The sequence below is a fragment of the Monomorium pharaonis genome, chromosome 7 (genome assembly GCF_013373865.1).
Source record: "Monomorium pharaonis isolate MP-MQ-018 chromosome 7, ASM1337386v2, whole genome shotgun sequence".
Classification (NCBI taxonomy): Eukaryota; Metazoa; Arthropoda; class Insecta; order Hymenoptera; family Formicidae; genus Monomorium; species Monomorium pharaonis.
Window position 1 is genome coordinate 6,386,696 of NC_050473.1, and position 19,322 is coordinate 6,406,017.

General features: G+C 35.8%; 2 protein-coding genes across 10 annotated transcripts in view; both read right to left on the bottom strand.

The window, feature by feature from the left end:
• Positions 1 to 195: 195 nt before the first annotated feature.
• LOC105836107 (solute carrier family 52, riboflavin transporter, member 3-A) lies at positions 196 to 5,118 on the bottom strand. 6 transcript variants are annotated; one of them, XM_012679922.3, is made up of 3 exons: positions 4,482 to 5,118; positions 3,814 to 4,123; positions 196 to 3,739 (listed from the first exon to the last, which is right to left on the bottom strand). In XM_012679922.3, the coding sequence occupies exons 2-3, from the start codon at positions 4,032 to 4,034 to the stop codon at positions 2,656 to 2,658; spliced, it is 1,305 nt and encodes a 434-aa protein (XP_012535376.2). In that variant the 5' UTR covers positions 4,035 to 4,123; positions 4,482 to 5,118; the 3' UTR covers positions 196 to 2,655. The 6 variants fall into 6 exon arrangements, with proteins under 6 accessions (XP_012535376.2, XP_012535375.2, XP_012535373.2 ...); XM_012679921.3 differs by having other exon boundaries at positions 3,814 to 4,126; XM_012679919.3 differs by having other exon boundaries at positions 3,814 to 4,196.
• Positions 5,119 to 16,369: 11,251 nt separating this feature from the next.
• Positions 16,370 to 19,322, bottom strand: part of LOC105837107 — a 92,045-nt gene continuing 89,092 nt past the window's right edge. For all 4 annotated transcript variants that reach the window (XM_012681600.3, XM_036289864.1, XM_036289865.1 and 1 more), the window contains 3 exons: positions 18,841 to 19,089; positions 17,489 to 18,294; positions 16,370 to 16,886 (listed from right to left, as the gene is read on the bottom strand). In XM_012681600.3, the coding sequence (XP_012537054.1) occupies positions 16,388 to 16,886; positions 17,489 to 18,294; positions 18,841 to 19,008 (1,473 nt within the window). In that variant the 5' untranslated portion in view covers positions 19,009 to 19,089 and the 3' untranslated portion in view covers positions 16,370 to 16,387. The remainder of the gene's footprint in view (positions 16,887 to 17,488; positions 18,295 to 18,840; positions 19,090 to 19,322) is intronic.

Consider the following 19,322-nt stretch of genomic DNA (forward strand, 5'->3'; position numbering starts at 1 on the left):
GAGTCATATTAATTGGCCTCAAATTTTAAGGCATTAATGCTTTTTTCATTTAATTAACGGATTTCGTCGAAGGATTTTGTAAAAGATACCGATTACGGGAAACTAAAAAAAAAGATGTTAACAAAACATAAGTTTTATTTGAACAATTCTAACGCCATGCGCGAATTACACTTAAAAAATAATAAATTCACCAAGTTTAAAAATTCATAGTTTATTATAAATAATAAACATTTGAATAAATTTTCGCAACAATATATGTTCTCTATTACAATCTACAATTAAAACTATTAAATATACTGTATTTATGTACAGTTTTTCGGCATTAAGTAGTGATTACTTAAACATGTTATAATGTAAAAATTATGAATACATATTCGCTATTAAAATATTTTTTTGCTAACAATATACTAAATGCACATACACATATCTAAAAATTGCAAATGCACAGATGTATCATACACACTTTTTATTTGTACATCTTAGCCTTTTTGATTTCATACAATTTCTGGAATACTTTATTGAAATTAATGTGAAAAGCATATACTGATACTATCAGGGTAAACTGCACTTCAACTTATCTAAAACTAAAAGTTAAAAATATTCTTCTTATTATCTCAATAAAAAAACCTTTACTTTTTTTTATTGTCAACTTATTTTTGTTATTACATTTTTATTCGACGAAATAGACGTTATTATCATTATATAGAAGCCTGAATTTTAATAATTGTCCCCAGAACGGAAGTTGTATGTCTTGAACAATTGGTTGGAAGTTAATTGAAATTAACGAAATAATCGTGCATTACTGTATAGCCGTTTGCGTAATTACATCTATGTTAAAGTACACTTTTGAAGACGGTATGTGCTAGGGACATTATCACAAGTTTTCGATACGATATGACATCCATACGGATGATTCAAGATAAAATAATTTATCACATATCAATCGTTGATTTTTGTGATGAAGGGGACAACAGAGCCAGCTTTGTTACCCATGTAACTAATATCATGCAATTAAGACTAATAAATAAAGACAGACATAGAACTAATAACTTTATATCCAATAACAGACTGATAAGAAGTACACTATCTTTTACTAATTGGATACGAACAATGGACAACTTTTAGATGAGATGTCCATACGGATATTCAACAAAAATCTGTTGAAGAAGCAACACATTTTAATCAAGATATATCAATAAATTTTTCTAAATAGGAGCATAGACTGTTCACCGTATCAAACGGAGAATTATATGACATGGTTTTCCTTCTTAAGTAATAGTTTGTCAATGTGATAAACATTAGTAGCAAATTCGTTGTGACGCTCATAATTTACTTTATACTTTGCGCAAGAAAATCAGAATCGAGTTTTCTCTCAACTTAAGTTCTTGCTGATTTGTATAATTTATGAAAGTTGTAGAACAACAAATGCAATAACCGATGATAGAAATATAAGAATTAGGAGCAAGAAATAATATATTGTCTCAAGAACTTCAAATGATAGAAAAATCATTTTTCTTGTATTTGAAAAAAGGAACATTAAATGCTGCGAGTTTTTCGACTTCTTATATTAATACCACTACACTCAATGATACATTATTCCCGACAATTGAAGATTTAAGACACAATGTAAATGTCATTAAAATCGTGGCAGTTCGAGAAATATTCCATTGATGCTTACCCAAGTGAATATGCCAAAAAGATGACATAATCACTACAAATCACGAGAAGATGTATAATTGCACATGTCCAAAACAACAATTAATTGCACTAATTCGTTTATCATCGGTTCTTTCATCCATTCTATTAAAAAAACAGTAAACAATTGAATTTGACTAATTCAACGATTGAAAATCGCTATCGGCATTTTCGAAGACTCAATCATTCATTCACACCAATACTGATGTCTGACAATTTAAACATTTTAAAAATATCACAGACATATTTATCATATGCACACACTGACGTTACTTAAATGATAAAAATAGAGGTAAGAATTCCGTTGCACAAGTTTAGCAAAAGCAGAATCATAGAGATATAATTAAAATAAGCAAGTAAAAAAAGTTTCCCCTCCCACTCTTTTTCAGCACTAATTCTTAATCTGCTCAACAAAATTTATCAGATAAAATAGAGAATACGAGAAAACACGTTAAGATTAAGCGCAAGAGTCGAGCACTATTTGACATATAATCTGTTGCAAATTTGATAATTAAAGTTGAGCTGTTCAGATATTAAGTACTATAGATAAGTATAAGTTATACCAGGTTTGTCAGAGATAAAGTTTATGCATTGATAACGCAATATGTAAAAATGCTCTGTTCAGAATGTGCATAATGTCGAATTAAAAGAAATCTTTGAAACGTACACAAATTAAGAAGAAAGTAACATTTTTGTTTTATAAATACATTTACGCCTTATGTGAGTATTGGTCTCAAATTAAATTTGTAATAGTAAATTTATAATCGCTAAGCATGTCTTTGTGTATGCTATTGAAATAAAAATAGGAATCATAAATACATTTCACTGTATCCCTCAACAATTGCGGAGAGAACTTTGACAGTTTAACAATATTTATAATAGCTAATACCCTTCTTGTTTAAAAAATAAATTTTCTAATATTGTCAACGCAAATAATGATAAAACTAAGTACAGGTTACGTTAATTCTCCGCAAGATGCGCGCAGGGGGAATAAGATTGAAATACCTTCGCGTAGTTGACCAAACCGAACGTGGTAATTGCGCCTATCAACGATCCGATTTGCGTCGCGACGCCGGTGTAATAAAGACCCCTGCCAGGATCGGGCCGGTACAACGTGGTAATGCCCATCTTTACGAACCCTATCAAGCCGCAAAGAGTTATCCATACGAGGACCACCAACATCTCGCCTACCCATGAATCTTGCAAGGGAGGATAAGGCGATTTTGCGGCGAGATAGAGAACGAAGCCGGAAAGTATTAAAATAGCCGCCGTAAGTATATTGAGGAATTTCACTTCTGGCGTTTTTACAAAGAAACCCAAGGACATAGCCAACGGACCGGCTATGGAAGCCAGCGTGACCGTTAAGTGATACGCTATGCTACCATATGGTAGACACGAGTACGATTGAATGCTGGGTAAAGTACCATTACTTAGGAAACAGACTACAGCCATCATGACTAACAAATAGTAATAAGTATACTTCGGCATTTTCCAGCCGGAGTTAGTCTTATAGCTCGGCGGTGCCGTCGTGTCAGTCGGCAACATTTCCATGCTGCTCGGGAGCTTGACTCTCTCCCCGCGTGCTATCGGCAAAACGTTCAAGCATAGGAACGAGAGAAAACTTAAGCACAACAGAGTCCCGATGAAGATAAAAAATATCAAGGAGGAGAATCTTGGAGTTGATTCTGCAGGCACGAATTCCAGGTGGCTCGAGCCTGGCTTGGTAACGTTGATGCATCCTGGATTACCGCCAACACCTTGGATCAGCGCAACCGCGCTCGGGATGAATCCGCTTAGCCCTTCTCCGACGAGATAAGACACTAGATAAATCTCACGATAGTTCCTCATGTATGGCATGAAGAGGACGGAACTCGTACATCCGATCAAAGCGGTGATGAACATCAGAGACAGGAGTGCAGTCGAGTGCTCCTTGCCGAATACAATCGACGTGTAATCGTACAGAAAGGCCAACGCGATGCAGGCACACGCTCCTGCAGCCAACAAGGCGTAAATGATGTATTTGTCGTACGCCCAAGCGGAGTATCTGAAACAGACCCTCGTGTTAGACTTAATTTGTTACGCCATCGTCCTGCGATACGTTATGGAACATGGACTTACTTTATGTAGAGGGTATACAGTATGGGACCTAAATTGGCAAATTGCACCAGCATCACCATGTGTGCAGGCAGGCTCCAGCCTTCTGGAGCTACGTGCACTATGAGGGGCAGTTGCACGTAGACGCCATTCACACCGATCCAAGCACCCAGGCCGAACATCAGGGCTAGGAGATCGACTAGCAATCGGCGGTTACTCAGTCGCTGACTCAGCATTTTGCTCATCCGTCCGTTCTGTCTCAAATTTTGCACGCGCGATGAACTCTTCTGCACGTCAATTTCTCACTCTCTCGCTGGCTCGTGGCAATTTCCACCTACTTTTGTAGAAAGTGCAATAATATCGAACTGATTATCGCATCATTAAGATAATGAAGCTGCAGCCAAAGTCTATTGGGAGAGATAATCAAAGATAACAGTAGGATGGATATTTGTTTGAAAATATTAATATTAGTAGATAATTAAAATGCTAATTTCTACTACATTCTAATAATCTGAGTGTCTGAAAATCGACATGCATAGGTTGTCGTAATTTATAAAATTTACGTATATCTATATGAAATATATTATTACATTTCCGTCAATTACAAATTTTTTAGAGATATTCCACTTGTTTTTTTATGGTATTCCAAATTCGTAGGAGCGTGAAAATGTTTTCTACACGTCGATCCTGACCTGAATAATCACGAGCGTGCGACCGACACGCAACTACTCTCGGCAGTTGGCAGACGACTGCTCCGGAATCCGGAGTAGGGTTATATAATGCACGTGGTTCACTGACAAATCGATATATCGCACGAATGTTTCGATAGTGTCAACGCTTCGCGCTTGTTAAATTTTTCATAACTCGACGGCACTTGTCAGACAAGAGAATTCTATTTGACAAACATTTGTTCGCGAACGTGTTGTGCAATTAGTGCACGTGTTTGATTGAACGATACGCATTGCAAAATATCGAGCAACCTCGAACGACCGGTCGCGAGTAATCGAATAGCGAGACTGCTTAGAGAAGAGGAAGAAGTTTATCCCCACCAAGAGCACCTGTTGAATCAGGTCACTCGGTATGATGGATGACTGTGGTTTCTGTTTTTCAGGAAATGTGGTATTTAACAAGTTATCTTATCTAAAAAAGAACTATTTTTACATTGAAACAATAAAGAAAATCTTTTTAGCATAGATATAGAATAAAATGAAATTTTTTTACATTTTTGTATCTGTATGACATTTTTCGTATACAGTAAAATATATTATAATTTTCTAGTATTTTAGAATTATTTTAGAGTTAATAAAAAAAAGTCAATATTTAATGAGTATTTTAAAACAATATTCACTTATTTTTCAGAAACTAAATATAATATAAATATATATCTTATTTAAAACTAATAAAAATATGATTTGCTTTATTAACTAATAAAATAAGAACCATAATTTATACGTTGTTTTTTTTTCTATGTAAAATCTGAAAATAAATTCTTTAAAAGCGAGAATAAATTAAATATACTCGATCTTTTTTTACAAATTACACATATTAAATAACAGTAAGAATATTTTTTATAAACATTATATATTATTTTACATATGTTTGTAAAACATTTTAGTATTATTATATATTTTTTAAATATATAATTTAAAACATAAAATTGGAATGTGGCGTATTTGCTAATAAGACACATAGACGAAAATAAGAAAAATATAGGATAAAGACATAGCATTATGAAATCTATTTATTACATCAGTAATTTAATCTAGTCTTTATTATATTGTTGTGCTGCATATTAAGCATTTTATATATTAGTCTAAAGCACTTGTCTAAATTAACAAAAAGAAATAGAAATCTTCATGTACATATTAACTTGTAAGAATTTTGTAGAAGAAATGTAAAAGAAAAAAAAGAAAAAAAATGTAGCACTACTCTGTCTGCTCTATATTTACTTCTCTTACTAAAAACCTAATTATTGCATAACAATCTTATAAAAACTGTTATATTACTTATATGATAGAAAACACTTTCTAATTTGTATTTATGTTTCTGAAGTTTCATTTTCGTTTAAGATGATACGTCGATACTTTTCTCCATCGTATGCATAATCAATATCATAATAATAATTATTATTATTCCACATATCGTTGCGTTAAAAGTTATACTTACTTTTCCATTGGCATATGGTTTGGCGGGATTGATAATCAATCCAGGGAATAACAGGGATAATAAGGCATACAAATTAAATACACGCTTGATTGAATATAGCAAGAACTTTATAAAAGACGAGGCAGACTCACAGATGGTTTAAGTACATTAGTATTTGTCTCAAAACTCTTGAGAGTTTTTGCGTTTAAGAGTGTGTCTTTTGCATTCGCATCTTTGTTTTTCTTTTTCTTATATATTTTTTTTAAATTATTATTTTTTTATAGAATCACACGGATGAAAAAAGGTCGCAGAAAACGTGCTCTTGCAGAGTGCTCGAAAGTCGTGTGTACGGATATATAACATTAATTTAAAGAAGTCCCCGTTCGGATGACAGATGGCGGAAAAAGGAAACGCCGAACTATATTTGACATAAGCTTCCTCATATTGCGCCATAGTATCGTCGCCTATACATACATATATCTTTTTTTAATCTGCAGACGATGAATATGCATAAATATAAATAAGGCGAAACTCTCTTATAGCAAAAAGAAAGATCGCATTGATTTATTTAATATTTTCATTAATATTTTCTTCTTCATTTAGGACAACTGGTTGATATATAGAATGTTCCAGTATTTGCGCACGCGAAATACGCAGTACGATTTTCTCTCTTTTTTTTTTTTTGACACCCATTTTCTCTGACAAAGTTGCGATTGAATAAGAATACGCATAAACTAATGTTTATTTCCATCAATGTAGATTAACTTTAAATTTAGATTAATCTTCATATTTTTTTCTAAATCTAATCATGATTTTTCTAAATCTAAAAAGGATGAGTTAAACTGAGATTAAAGTTAATCTACATTTAATAAAAATGGACAGTCACACATAAATCAGAAACGGTGTGCATAATGTAAATTGTTTTAATTCTTTAAAGATTTTGTTCAACAATTATGTATAATATCCAAAAATCATTATTTTGAATAATTAAGAAAAAGTGTTTGAGGCTAAGTATAAAGTAAATTGATTAAATAAGTAAATTAGATTCAACGCCTTAAAAATATTTGTGGATTCCTTATGGATTATTAATAAGATTTCCCTAAAATATTCGATCGAATGTTTTAAAGCATACACAAAGAAAAAACAATTGTGCTTTTCTATTTGGTGAAATCGTTAAATACGTCAGCAAAGCCGATTTTTGCGTTTATGTTCAAAAGCATCTTTTTATTTGTATACACATGTTTGTCTTGCAAATAAGATTTTCTTGTGCAAGTTGTATAATATTAACTAGCATCTACACTATTTTCGACCGTTGTTTCAAAAAAATCAATTCCAAAATCTCTTCTCTTATTATCCCTTTGTATCACAAATTTTTATATTAAAAAGATTTTTTATAAAATCTCTTTGTACTCGAGGATTACAAATCAGAAATCAGAATTAAAAAATTCAAAATAGCCGATCCAACATGGCAGTAATGATAACCAATAACTTTAAAATTTTATAATTAGCGATCATTGAAATATTGTTATAGTTAATAGGAATCCATTTCGGCACCATTCCTCATTTAGCTCTAAACTCTCATTGAAAAACTGCTGCTCGGACGTAACTTTGTCAAAGGAGAAAGTTATTATTTCATCTGGCGCGAAGGAGAAAAAAAATCACACTGTGTGTGCGCTTTCTGTGCGCGAATTCGGGAAACACTCCGTACACCGATGCGTACACTCGATATCAAATGTATGTACATGTAGTATACAAATGTATTGTACGTACGTGTATCGTATATATATCATATTTGTTGCATATGCACTTATATACATGGTTCGTTTCACCACACTCTATTCGCAATCCCCTCGTGCGGTTGCACGTTTATCTTAACTTTGACGAACGAACGACTCGCTGCCGATTGTTCTCCAGAATTATATTAATTTAATAAACCGGACTGAAACTCGGAGTTATACGGTCGATTGTGTAAGGCGATCCCTCTAAGGGAATACCTCGAGAAAGCGGTCGCTGTATATGTTTTGCAAATACGAAATCTTCTTATGGACCTTATGGAGGCGCACAATCGTAGGATTCGCGGTAAAATTGCTGGACATCGGCTGCGACACGATGGCGCGGAGAAACGACGATGTACACATCGAAAAATCGTATATACACATATAAGGTAGAACATGTGTTGTAATGTGTAATGTGTGTGTTCTGCCGACAAATGCATATACATATATATATATATATATACACTGAGAAAACACTATTGTGATTTGACAAAATATTCCAACTAAATTAAAATTTTGTCTGTTCAAGAATTTATGCATTTAATTTAAATGCACAAATTTTGATTTAAGTATTTATATAGTTAATTAAAATATATAAATATTTGAATAGCCAAATTCAATTTAGTTGGAAAATTTAATTTAATTAACAACATTTCTTTCTCAGTATATATATGCAAGTGTCCGCAAGTAAACATGAGCGCGTGAATGAAGGAAATAGAATAAAACGCACGCGAGTACAAGGACTCGTGATCGATTGATGGCGGGATCGATCGATTCGCCGCACGCAGTACAAACTAATTAAGCGCGATCGCGCGTGTGTCGCTATATCACTAGAGCATCTTATTTATTTTTTTGCGCGTATATCAATTCGTCCGCCGACGCGTCTCGCGCTTTCGCTCTCCTTCATCAATCTCCAATTACGAACGAAAATTAATTGTGATCAATTGACTGAATTGTGATTAAATGTTTGATTCGGGTTGCATCCTATAGCGATAAATTATAAATTCTTTGAAAAAATTAATACTTGTTATTAATTTACTTTTATTGAGATTTTTTAATGTATTGTTTTTTGTGTATTAATTTGTCCGTGCTTGTCTGTTTTTGTTATTTTTATTTTGCGTTAAATTAATAATATATTTAATGAAAGAATAAAAAATCTAATAGATGCATGTAATTTTGATTAATCATCTTTTAAAGGTGTCTTTAATTAAAAAATATTAGTTTTTTAATTAAAGACGTTATTTTCAAAGGATAATAATTAATTACAAACAAGCATTAGTAATTTATGTTTCTAAGTTTAATCTGAAATCTTCAATAACATGTTTTTTTTTATTATTCCACGTTATAATTCCTTAATAAACATGATTTTGCCTGTTATTCGCTGCGTCAGCGCACTGCGTTCTGCAGCAATGAAATTAATTGACTGAATCGTCGAATCGTGCCGGCACGCGGAATTTAACATTAACGAGTTTCGTATCTACGCGCAGTAAATGTGCCCGAGTATCAAGTATCGTTTGCGATCGTCCACTTTGTTCGCGTATCTCCGTCCGAGCTTGACACAACTTCTCAAGTATCTCACGGGAATTATCGACAAACTTGTTACTTAGCACTGTCTCGAAGTTAACATAAAAGCTATCGATACGCGAATAAAATGCTGAAAAATTCTCTTGTCGTAGCTTCTAAATGCGAATTCTCAATATATAAAAATATTTTTATTATATATTTGGTTATATATATTTTTTTTGTCTCAATTATGTTACGAATTTTACATCGTTGTAAATTACGATATTAATTTCTGTTTTTTTAAATGAAAATTTAATGTGGTTGATTTAATCTTTCTCTCTTTTTTTCTCTTCCTCTCTCTTTCTATTTGCGACCCGAAACGTGCTGTCAGGATTCCCTCAAACGTGTCACTGCGGAAACGGCAGGGATCACGTCGGCGGACAAACATTCGATTCTCATCGCGGTGAGATGAGATTTTAGGTGCGATTGTCAGAGCTGCTGCTTGCTATATATACGCCTGCCACGAACGAGTGAGTTCGCGTAAGAAAGTTTCGGGTGGAAGGGAGCGCGGGCTTTCTCTTTCCCGCCGGTCGGATCTCTATTCCTGGCCGTGGGGATGCTGAGGGAATCTTCTCTCGCCGGATACGCGCGAGCAAGATCGATATAATCTCGATGAAATTGACTGCAGTACTAGTACGCGGATTGTGCGCGATATGGGCGTATTGTTACGAGCTACTATTGCGAGCCTGGTCCTTTCACAATTTTGACACTTTGTTACATTTTCCCTATATAGCCGCTCTTACATTATCGTCTCTTCGTCATTCTTCATCAAAGACTTATCTGTTACTTTCAACTACAATCTTTCCCCATTGTGTCGATACTAGGATTAATTAAAACATGTCGTGATATTTAAAATATGAACAACGATTTTTTTTGTTACATTCTTGTGCAAAGTTTGATTACACGCAGATTATAAAGTGTGCAAAAATGTAAAGTGAATTAATAATTAAATAGAATTAATCATCTCAATAAAGAAAGAGTAAAGCTTTTTCCTGATTTGGAAAAATTTCAACGTCGTCACTTGATAAAAATTTCTTGTCATTTGTTTTGGAATCAATCAAACTTGAAAACCTGCCGGATTTTGGGGGACCGCTCAGAACGCGAAGCTTTTTGTCCAAAAATTGTTTCCCTCTTTTTATCAAAAATTTGACAGCCTAGTCAGGAGATTTTTTCCGACAGAGCAAAAATAATAATGTACCGAGAATGCAGTTTTTTCATGCGACTTGATTTTAGAAATGACACAAGAAAATCGTTAGTGTTAACAAATCTTATATCATGCAAAGTGTTTAAATAATTAATCAAAGTTTAAAATCAATTGCTAATGTGAGTTTTTGTAGTTTGGGATATGAGATTGTAAGGAAGTAAAATAAACTTTCAAATTACTTTACATAATGAACAGTTTACAAACGTTTCAATCTTGAGTCTGGATTCTCTTCAGTGTAACAACTATTAATCAGCAAACCAAAGAAACCTAACCTAACCTTGAAACTTGCACGATCTCTGCTCCTTCAATATCCATTTGAGTATTCAAACGTATAGCGGTCGCAAGAGAGAATACATCAATTCTAAAGTCAAAAGTCAATGTATTAAGGAGAAGTCCATAGATAAATCTTCAATTAAGTCAAAGGCAAACAATGAAATAATACAACAGCTATGTCACATTTCAAGAAAAATAAAGTACACGTTAGAAATTTAATTTTAGGACTGTTTATAAACTGTTTATATATGTATATGTATTATTATTATTATTATATATAAATTAATTATGTAAAAGCAATTCTGAAGATTTGCTTGTTACCTTATTTTCTCATGCCCCAACAACCACGAAGGCTGATTGGCAATTAATTTTATATTTTGATTTATTCTTGGAACTTCATAATTACTTATTTCACTTCATTAATTTAGTTAACAAAACGCAGATTGATGTAAATTGATATGAATTGATGCAATGATATGAAGTAAATTAATAATTAAAACTAACTGATCAATGATGAGAGCGAAGCTTCTAATTTGTAAAAATTTTATTATTACGTAATAAAAATCTCTTGTAATTTTTTCTACAATTAATCAAACTTAAAATTACCGGATTTTTTGAACTGATCAGTGCGCAAAGGTCTTTATTAAAAAGTTGCTTTTGTCTTTTTTGTAAAAAATTTGGCAGCTTGGTCAAGTTTCTTTTCCAGCTGAACAAAAATAATAATGCGCTGAGAATGCAGTTTTTTATGCTACTCGATTTTAGACATAACACGAGCAAAAATGTCGTCAGCGATTCTAGCGTTAACGAATTCTTCTCCTGATAGATTGACATTTACTATAGATGCTGCGCGGGAGAGACGAGTTTCTAGCTTGTGAGCGATGTAACACCTGAAAGTACACGTACATACACACGCACGCACACACGTACACATACACACATTATGACGCAGGACAGTTTCGGCTATGTACGTAAGCGTGTATGTGTACATACGTGTACACTGGGAACATCCAACATGCAGACCGGTAATACTGTATCGATCAAATGTTACCTGCCGGTGTGTCGCAGATGTATACATATATATCTGCGGGGATGGTACATGGTTCGCATAGCTATATGTATTTCGATAACGTACGGGGCTCGGTACGTACGGGAAAATACCGTCGCGGTGAGACGAGGCGGAAATTATTGCATCGTTCTGACGGCAAGGAGTAAAGTAAGACGAGAACGCGCCGCCCGTCAAGAGATACCGCGAAATTCTGTAATTACGGCAACGAAATTTCGTTCATCGTCGGGAAACGTCTACGGGACGTAGACAGAGGTACATAACTCTTTCAGCGTTATCTCATCCGTCTGAAAATAAAAGACTTGAGATGTGCGCGAGACTGAACGTATACTTATGAAATTTTGGGATAATATGCTGAACATTCCTGTTTAAGAAGGCCCGATAGAAAATGATGAGAAACAGTTTTAAGTTTTTATTGAAATTTTATCAGATTTTATGGTAGTTATCGTCTCAATCGAACGTTTGAGTTACTATAAGAAATTATTTATTTCTATCATTTCTTAACTATTTTACTTAAATAATTAAATATAAGTATGTTTTTGTATGCAACTTATCTAATCCAATCTGAAAATTACGATTTACTACATATATATATGTGTGTGTGTGTATAAAAAATGGTAAGTTTTACATATGTATAATAATTATTCAAAAATTATTAATGAAACACAAAATCTAAAATTAAAAAAATATTTTATAACACATAAAATATATAATACATAAATTAAAAAACATAATAGAATAATATCAATTTCAAAATACAGTCAGATTTTGATTAAAGATAATTATTAAATATTTATAGCTAAGTAACAAAAAAATATAATAAATCTAACATTTATGAATCAAAACATGGCAGAATTATAGAAAATTCTATCGGATCTTTCAAACAAAGATATGTCCCCCACAATAGCTACAAATATATCGAATAACGAATGAAAATGATCATCTCTTGCAAATTTTTTTACAAGTGCATTTCTGCAACGCATGCATTGAGATATTTCAAGTTGACTGTATTTTTGCAATGCATGCGGAAAAAAATACGGAGAAAGATACTGCTGATTTAGTTATTGAATTCTCATCTTACTACACAGAACAAATTAATAATATTACTAAGTCATTGTTTGTATATAAGCAACAATATAAAATCTTTTTAAAGAGTTTGATAATCTTACATTTTTCAGTAAAATATTATATTTTTATTTCAATATTATAATAATCATAGAAAGAGCATACTATAATTGTTTTGATAATAATAGTATTAAAAAATTCTAATTTTTAATTTAATGTTATTTCTTATCGGATACTTTTTTCCTTTTAACTTATGAACATTATTATTGAATAACGAATACGTTTTCCTTGATAAAATTACTTAATTTTTTCGTGTTACATCTGTTTAAAAATTATTAATTTTTCAAAAAAAATATATTCTTGCTTATATTATATAAGACAACAATTGTTGGGTTGATATTAACTTCTTTTGTGTAATAAGTGTTTCTTTCGGTTAGACCTTTGTCGATGAGTGTGATACTGCCATAAATCAGAAAGAAGAAAATTACATCGGCGTCAGTTGTTCGCGTTCGATCAAACTGCGAGATCGAAATGCCTGCACCAAGATATTGAATTCTAATATATATTTGATCGTCATGCGATAAACAGAAAATTAGGTCACAAATGTGTGACATAAAAACGATAATTTTTTAAAACTTTTTTGCACGTGCATTCTCATAATAATGCAAGTAAGAACGATATGTACGAGCATTGGAAAATGGTACGGGTGATTCTGACGTCGAACTTATGAATTTGAACAATAATGGAAGAATAGCATGATGATTCGTTAATCTTCTTTTCTTTTTTATTTTTACCCTGAATGTTTAGCCTTCTCCACGAAAGGCAGGTGCAGTCTGTGCTTTAAAGGCTGCGTGTGATGGCATTCTCAGTTTAAATGACTTTAATTATCGTGTGATACTCTGTGTACACTCTTGATTGGTTCCTTTAGGACGCTCGAAGGATAGGCGAGCCGTAAAAGAAATTCATTCTGTGAACTCTAATTTTTGAAGCTTCCCGCTTCGGAGAAGTCTTAGTTTATATTCCTGTATCGCTAATTCATCAACGCGGTTTCATACGAAAGAGACGAGAATTTGTCTTGATCTAAAGGAACGAGTCTTTTTTTTTTAACGTTGTTCAAGTTTTTACAAAGATGAACAGGAACAATAAATATATTAAAAGGCTAGCCGGTTACGAAAATCCGAAATAAACGCGAGTTCGCAAAATATATATATTTATGTTCAATTCCTATTAATCCACATACGTCGGATAGTCACTTTAGAATTAATAGTACTTCGGCTCAATCTCTCATCTAGATACTTGTACGGTGAGTAGAGAGCGACAGCTTGGAGAATGGAAAACGTAGAGTTATATAACAATGACACTCTTAACGTTCGTAGTAAAAAGATCAATTTGAAAGGCGGGGAGGGGCAGGGCGGGCGAAATCGACTGGAGCGTCTGAGTGAACTCAATTTGTACCAACGATGGCATTACGCGCATCGCGATGCAATGCCTTCTTAAGAGCAACCCCCCTCCCCGAAGAAGCACGGGGATCCGTGCGCTTCCTCATCTCCTTCTCTTCTTCCTCCTCCCGTACCTCACTTTTATCTCTTTCTCTCTCCTCCCTGGTATTCGTTTCGCTTATGTAACATTGACTGTACGCTAAAGTTCTGTGTTTAATATACGTACTACGATAATTACAGTATTGTTACTTGGCTTGGCGACTATGCCAACGCGCATATCCTCTTATTTTCACGGCGATGTACACAATAGGTGAAAAAAGTCTTTAGAGGAAAATAGGTTCTTTAGTAAATTGACAAGTAGATAGATTTGTGTTCGTGTTGTACACGTGTAGACATGTCCTGCGCACGCGCGCATGTGTGTGTGTGTGTGTGTGTGTCCCGTGTGTAAGACCCGTGTAGAGTCGAGGAGAAACGCGACCCTAGACTCACCCTACGATATCCTCTTTCCCTCGGTCCTTCTGCTCCCCGCCGTCCGTTCCTGCGTTACATGTATATACGGGATGTTCTGTCTCGTAAAATCGGTACGGTGATCTCTTAAATCGGGATGGCGCATATCTCGTATTGTATATTTCTAACGTGTTTTACGATAAATGGAAAGTTACATTTTTACAATCCTGTATAATAAAAAAAAGGTATTGGTATCCCTCTTTTTACGACTAACTCGACTTATGAATCTTCGAATACTTGTAACGGCACTGCTAATGACTAAAAATAAATTAATAAATTATAATAAGAGTTGAATGAGCACTTGTTAACCAGTGAACAAATTAATTATTATTTTAATTTTGTGAAACTAAATGTTATATTAAGGGATATACTTTTGAGGGGGGAAAAAAAATCATGCATTTCTTTTTAATTACTTGTTGAAATTAATCTCAATTTTATAAAATCAAATATTACATTAAGAATTACAAACTTTGGAAAAAATTTATTTTGTCACTTTCCAAATAAAAGATTTATAATGCATCTTAGTGATAAAAGAATTATTTTATACAAATAATATTTTCTTTTATGAAATGCAAATGCTGTTCGATTTACGATCGAAGATTCGGAACGTAAGAGGGAATACTTGTATATCGAGAAAATTATAAAACTTAGATGAATTCTCGCAATCCTGACGACTTGCTATACTACAACGAAAGAAATCTAATTAGAGCATTATAAACTTAAATTCCAATATGTGTACTATATTGTTAATTTGAAAAATATATGAAAATTAGAATTGAGAGGGATAAGGAACCAAAAAAGTATACCAACCGTCTGCCCTGTGTTAGGATTATACAATTCCTGCGATCGCAATGTGAAACTTCCTGCCTTCGATATCTCTCGAAATCCGCTTGGCGCGAGATATTGCACCGACATACGTAAGACAGAAGACGCGTTGTACATATGCACGCCCGACAAGTTCCACGTCACATTCCTGCGCGTCTGCCCACCCTCAGAGAGGCTCACCCCGTCTGGCGGCCATCTTCGCCGCCCTGGAGGCCAGGGCACCCAGGGAGCACACCAGACCCGTCAGCGTCTCCCAGAATGTGGTCCTGCGTCGCTTGTGCGCGGCTTGGCCGACGTACCCCAGATAATAGCCGGCATACCGATCGTTGTTGGCGGTAGCGCGGCTTTCGTAAGCGGCACCACCGCCGCCGCCTCCGCTTCCGTTGCTGGACCTGGCGCCGACGCTGGACCTGGGCTGCTGCAGGATACTGCGACGGTACTCCTGGCCGCTGCGATCGATGCTCCGTCTGGGCGAGGGGACACCGCTGCTGCCGCCGCTGCCGTTGCTGTATCGATGATGATGCTGCCGCTGCTCCTCGTACAGCTGCTGCTGCAGTTGCACGTTGCTCAGCCGCCGGGCCATCATCCTGACCAGGTTCTGGTGCACCCGTTGGTCCTCCTCCGGCACCGCAGCCGTCGCTACCGGCGACACCGCCGCCGCCGCCGCCGCCGCCGCCGCCGGCAACTGACGCCGGTAACCCGGTGGTGTTGGTGACGTGGAAAACTCTCGTTCCACTTGTCAAGCGTATTCGGTGTCGCTGGACGCCGATCGCTCAAGATGACCCTGATGACCTACCATTGAGTGGTGCTGCTGATTCGGGCGTTGCTGCTGCTGTTGCTGCTGCTGCTGCTGCTCCTGCTGCGCCTGTGCATACGCCAGACTCTTCTGATAGCTGAACAGCTGCCGCTCGAGGCTATAGTTCTCCGCTTGCAGCGACATTATCTCGCGTCGCATCTGCTGATTATGCACGCGGCACACGTCGTCGTACTTGTGATAGGTCGCCTGAAAGAGCAGGTGGCTCTCGTTCCACTCGAGCCGGATTCTCAGCTGGCCCTTGTCCGTGAGATATGAACAGTGATTCTCCTTCACCTCATTCATGTCCACGTTCGTCTCCATGATGATACCCTCGTCGACGGACTCCTGAACGTAATAGCGGCTAAACGTTTCGCCAGGTAGCGCAATCGCCTCGACGTTTGGTCCCTCGCCCCTCAGCAGATATGCCGACCAACTGATATACCTGTTCCGATCAAAAAACTATTTCAAAAATTGCCCTTCCTAAATATCCTTGGACCGAAATAATTTTTAAGCTTATCTTAATAGAAAATAGAATATCTATTCTTTATAAGAATTTTATCAATGGTATATATTGTTTTAAATTTAATATAACTACCTATTTTAATCCCATTACTTAATGTGACAAGAAAGTGTTCGTGATGAGCAAATATAACTTGGAAGTATAGATAAAGACCGTGTTAAGTAAGTTAACAAAATAAGGGAAAATTATGTATGAACGAAAACAGCTCGAGGGTCATGAAAGTTGATAGATGTTAATTAATCATTGAGTTTAAGGTAGTGATTAAGTAATATGTTCTTTTTGTCAAAAAAGATATTAACTAAATGTTAATTAAACTCTATTCTATTTTATTATTGATTATTGATTAACAAATCAAAAATTCTTTTTGCAACAAAAGATATTAAATATACAAGTATTCAGAAGAAGATTGACTTGCTGTCATTTTTAAATAGCAATTCTAAACAGGATATATAATTTTATGATTAAATCTGATTTCACTGAATCGAAATTCTCCGCCGATCTCGAGAAAAGTATGGAATGCACACCTTAAGTGATTCCTCGGCACATTATGGATGTCTTTGTACACCAAGTGCAGCCTGACCGTGTCGGAGTTGAGATCGGCGCGGATAGCCCAGGCCTGCTTGTCACGATCGTAGCAGGGCGCGGCCGGCAGGACCGACGGGCCCAGCGCCTGCACCGCGACCTCGCAGATGGTCCTCGCCTCGAGCATCTCGAGCGACACGCGGAGTGTGCCCTTGTGCGCGATGTCGGACCATCGGACCCTCGTGTGCCATCCGAAGCCGCAGCCCTCGGGATCGGATATGTCCTCGATCTGCTCGGAGTCGATCCGCCGTTCGCCCTCGCCCAGGGCCAGGCTGTATCTCACCCTGCATCGGTGATCGAAGCCCGACAGTCTCATCAGGTAGACGCTCACGCGGCTGTCCTGGCCGCGGCCGTCCGTCTCCTTGCCGTGCGGATAGATGACCAGGTTCCAGTCGAAGCCGCCGAACGCGAAGTAGTCGGTCTCTAACTTGCTCGGTTTCGTCTGGCCGGCCGAGAATACCGACGTCGGCATTCTGACCTCCGTCATGTAGACCGTCCGCACGTTCGCCATCGACAGCTCCAGCTGAAACTCGCCGTTCGTGTCGGCGAAATTACGGCTGTAGAGATCCGCCACGGCGATGTAGCTGCGGTTGCCCTGAGCCGGCGCCTCGTAGGTGAACTTGACGCGCTTGCCGGAGAAGCTCTCGTTCATGGAGAAGTGCTCCCGATTCAGCAGCGTGAACGTGAAGTCCACGTATACGCGGAGGTTTCTTGACGCGCCACGCCATACCAAGTAAACGCCGAGGACCTTAGTGGACAAACATTTATGACGATACTCTCGCTATTCGAGATAAATTAAGACTGTGAAATTTTTAAGGATTTATGATATAAAGTAATTTAATTATCTAATAAAATGAAATATAGAAATATAGAATATAAAATGTATTATTAATATGCAAATAATCATATAAAAAATAACATTTTCAAACCAAGAAATAGGAACTTTTAATATCACTATTATAAAAACAGTCATTGTCTTTAGATAACTAATATTGAAAAAAAAATATTTTGCTAAAATTTAAGATTATCATATTCTTTAAAGATAATTAAATTGTAAGCAAAATTATCATTGTTTCATATATAAAGAGTATAGTTTCTTGTTTATACATAAAATAATGATTGTCAAACAAAATATATCAGTTTTAACTTGTTATTAGTGTTTGATACTGAATTTTTTTGTGTACTAGCAAAGAAACTTTTTACACTTGGCTTATGTTGATGATTAATTGAAAATTGACAGACGTAAAACTGGAAATTTTCGTTAATGAGATCCGAATGTCGTCGATTGAATTACCTTTTCCCCGCGTGAAAATGCGACGGCCCATCTCTGAAAACCGCATACTAGTTCTTTGCTGGTGACGTCTCTCTCAGGATCGCGCACGACGGTCCTAGTGACGACGAAGGAGAAGACCCGCGTGCCACTGCGATCGTGCAGCTGCGCGAACCTATACAACAAAGCCATCACCGCATCTCGAGGGCACCGTTAACCCGATGGTCCGCGATGGTTTACGGAAAGGATTCGTCTTGCTCGGTTTATGATAATCTGAAAAACAATATATTCCATTAATTGCCTAACGGTAATAATCTCTTTAGCGTCTAATAATAATACCAACAAAGAGAATAATCTTTAAAAGGACGTAGTTTCGATATTTTTGCCAACATATTTGTCTCTGCCATTTTTTGATATTTTTTCGAACATATTTGCCAAAAAATAACACAACGCAAAAAATCAAATTCTTGAAAACAAGGAAAAAATTATTGTTCAACAGGACAGAA

What these genes read in the sequence shown, in the direction of transcription:
- LOC105836107 (XM_012679922.3), bottom strand. Translation starts at nt 4,034, where the DNA reads ATGAGCAAAATGCTGAGTCAGCGACTGAGTAACCGCCGATTGCTAGTC. An exon ending in CTGTATACCCTCTACATAAA is followed by an intron (nt 3,740 to 3,813) that starts GTAAGTCCATGT and finishes GGTCTGTTTCAG; the next exon opens with ATACTCCGCTTGGGCGTACG.